Source organism: Egretta garzetta, unplaced genomic scaffold (assembly GCF_000687185.1).
Source record: "Egretta garzetta isolate BGI_Z169 unplaced genomic scaffold, ASM68718v1 scaffold108, whole genome shotgun sequence".
Classification (NCBI taxonomy): domain Eukaryota; kingdom Metazoa; phylum Chordata; class Aves; order Pelecaniformes; family Ardeidae; genus Egretta; species Egretta garzetta.
In genome coordinates, this window is record NW_009260614.1 from 8,013,647 (window position 1) to 8,015,252 (window position 1,606).

General features: G+C 53.2%; 2 protein-coding genes across 2 annotated transcripts in view; one reads left to right on the forward strand and one right to left on the reverse strand.

Annotated features, from left to right (window-relative positions):
• Window positions 1-1,606, reverse strand: part of SMG6 (SMG6 nonsense mediated mRNA decay factor) — a 126,100-nt gene that overhangs the window by 121,445 nt on the left and 3,049 nt on the right. Inside the window, 2 exon segments of the mRNA XM_009645160.2 lie at window positions 1-7; window positions 10-890. The exon segment at window positions 1-7 is cut by the window's left edge and continues 871 nt beyond it. Coding sequence (XP_009643455.2) covers window positions 1-7; window positions 10-890 — 888 coding nt within the window.
• Window positions 1,143-1,606, forward strand: part of SRR (serine racemase) — a 3,302-nt gene continuing 2,838 nt past the window's right edge. Inside the window, exons 1-2 of the mRNA XM_035900503.1 lie at window positions 1,143-1,196; window positions 1,285-1,365. Of these exons, the coding sequence (XP_035756396.1) occupies window positions 1,143-1,196; window positions 1,285-1,365 (135 nt within the window). The remainder of the gene's footprint in view (window positions 1,197-1,284; window positions 1,366-1,606) is intronic.

Genomic DNA, 1,606 nt, shown 5'->3' on the forward strand with positions numbered 1-1,606 from the left:
GCTGAAGACATACGCTTCTGCCTCATCGATTCTGTCATCGTCCAAGGAGTCAGTGGAGGATGCAGAGAGCTGCTTCTTAGGACGTATTCTTTCTCTGGCACGCTCCTGCCGCCTCTCCACCCCATCCACGAGCGGGGCTCCGTCTACGCTGTTGTTGCTTCCGGCTGAGCTTGTGCTGCAGGTGCGGTATCGGCTCCGTCGCTTGTCAGAGCGGGAGTACCGTTTGGTAGAACCCAGCTTCCCCTGCATCACCTCATCGTTTGTTCTCCTTATCCTGTCACTTCTCTCCGTTCGTCTTCCTTTTTCTCCCCTTGAAGCTTTCACTCCTTCCCCTGCCTGGCTCCCCTCCTTATCCTCCTTGCTTGATTTGGTTTTCCTGTTGTTGTCCTTTCCAGTACCTTTCTCAGCCTCTTCATCTCCCTCGACTTTCAGCTGCTCCATCTTACTGGTGACTTCCTCGGTAGCTGACCGCAGAGCCGGTTCTTTAGCAGCTGAATGCAGGCGCTTCCCAGGCTGGTAGATCTGCTGGTCCGGCTTCTTGGTTCTCCTGGTGGTCTTGGGACAGCATTCATCTGGAGCAGGCTGCTTGGACAAGTTCTCCTGGCTCTGAAGACCACCTTTAGCCTCTGTCTCTTCATTTTCCTGTGAAGGACCATTTTGTTTGGGGCCATCACCTTTCCCAAAATCCTCCATGAGTGGAGCCTCTCTTCCTGAAGAGCCCTTGTTGCTGGCGTTCTCCTCCTCAGCTCTGCTCCTCTCCTTCTCCGAGGCCTCATGCTTTGGCTGCACAAGTTTGCTCCTCAGTCGGGAGAGGCCAGGCTTGTAAATCTCCAGGTCTGGGCGCCTGTTGTCTTTACGATGCCTTGGCTCCTTCACTTCCTTCATGTTTTCTGGGGAAAAACAGAGAGAAGAAAGTTATTCCCACCACAAACCAGCCAGGGATGAAAAAACATCATGACAAATAGTCACGGGGAAATAAGTAAAGACAAAGAGCCTGATGTCCTCAGTGCAAGTCTGAGAGAACACATCTGAAATGTTCTGTCAAGATTTACAGGAAATGACAGAGCAAGAGTAAGAAAAGAGAAAGTGTAATGATGCTGACCAAACCCTTGGCCCGATTCACTTACAAAACACATCCCGCAATGGTTTTGCCTCAGAGAGCCAGCAAGCCAAGGAAGCGACAGATAAAGCCCAATGCAAGACTTGGATGCTCATGTGCAACTACCGGACAAGAAGTTTTAACGTTACAGGTTTCAGCAGCAGCTGGTGCCTCTCTGTCTGCAGGTGCTGCCTTCTCCAGCAGCCCCCCTGCTCTGCCAACAGATCGTGGCAGAGACGCGTTTTCCCTTCCCCGCCTGCACCTCAGTAAGGTTTCTCTCCTCCTCTCCGTAACCGTGTTTACACAAAAACCCCTCAGAGAACACAGCCCGGACAACGCACAATTAAACATCTCACCAAAGCCGGGCTGTCACACGCTGCACTTCCTCAACTTTTTCCTCCTGTCAGTAACTTGCACCAGCCCGGGCCACCGAACTCCAGCCCGGCGACAGTCACCGTTACCAGGGACTCGGCCCCGGAGAGGTCCCCGCGGGGGCAGGGACCGACC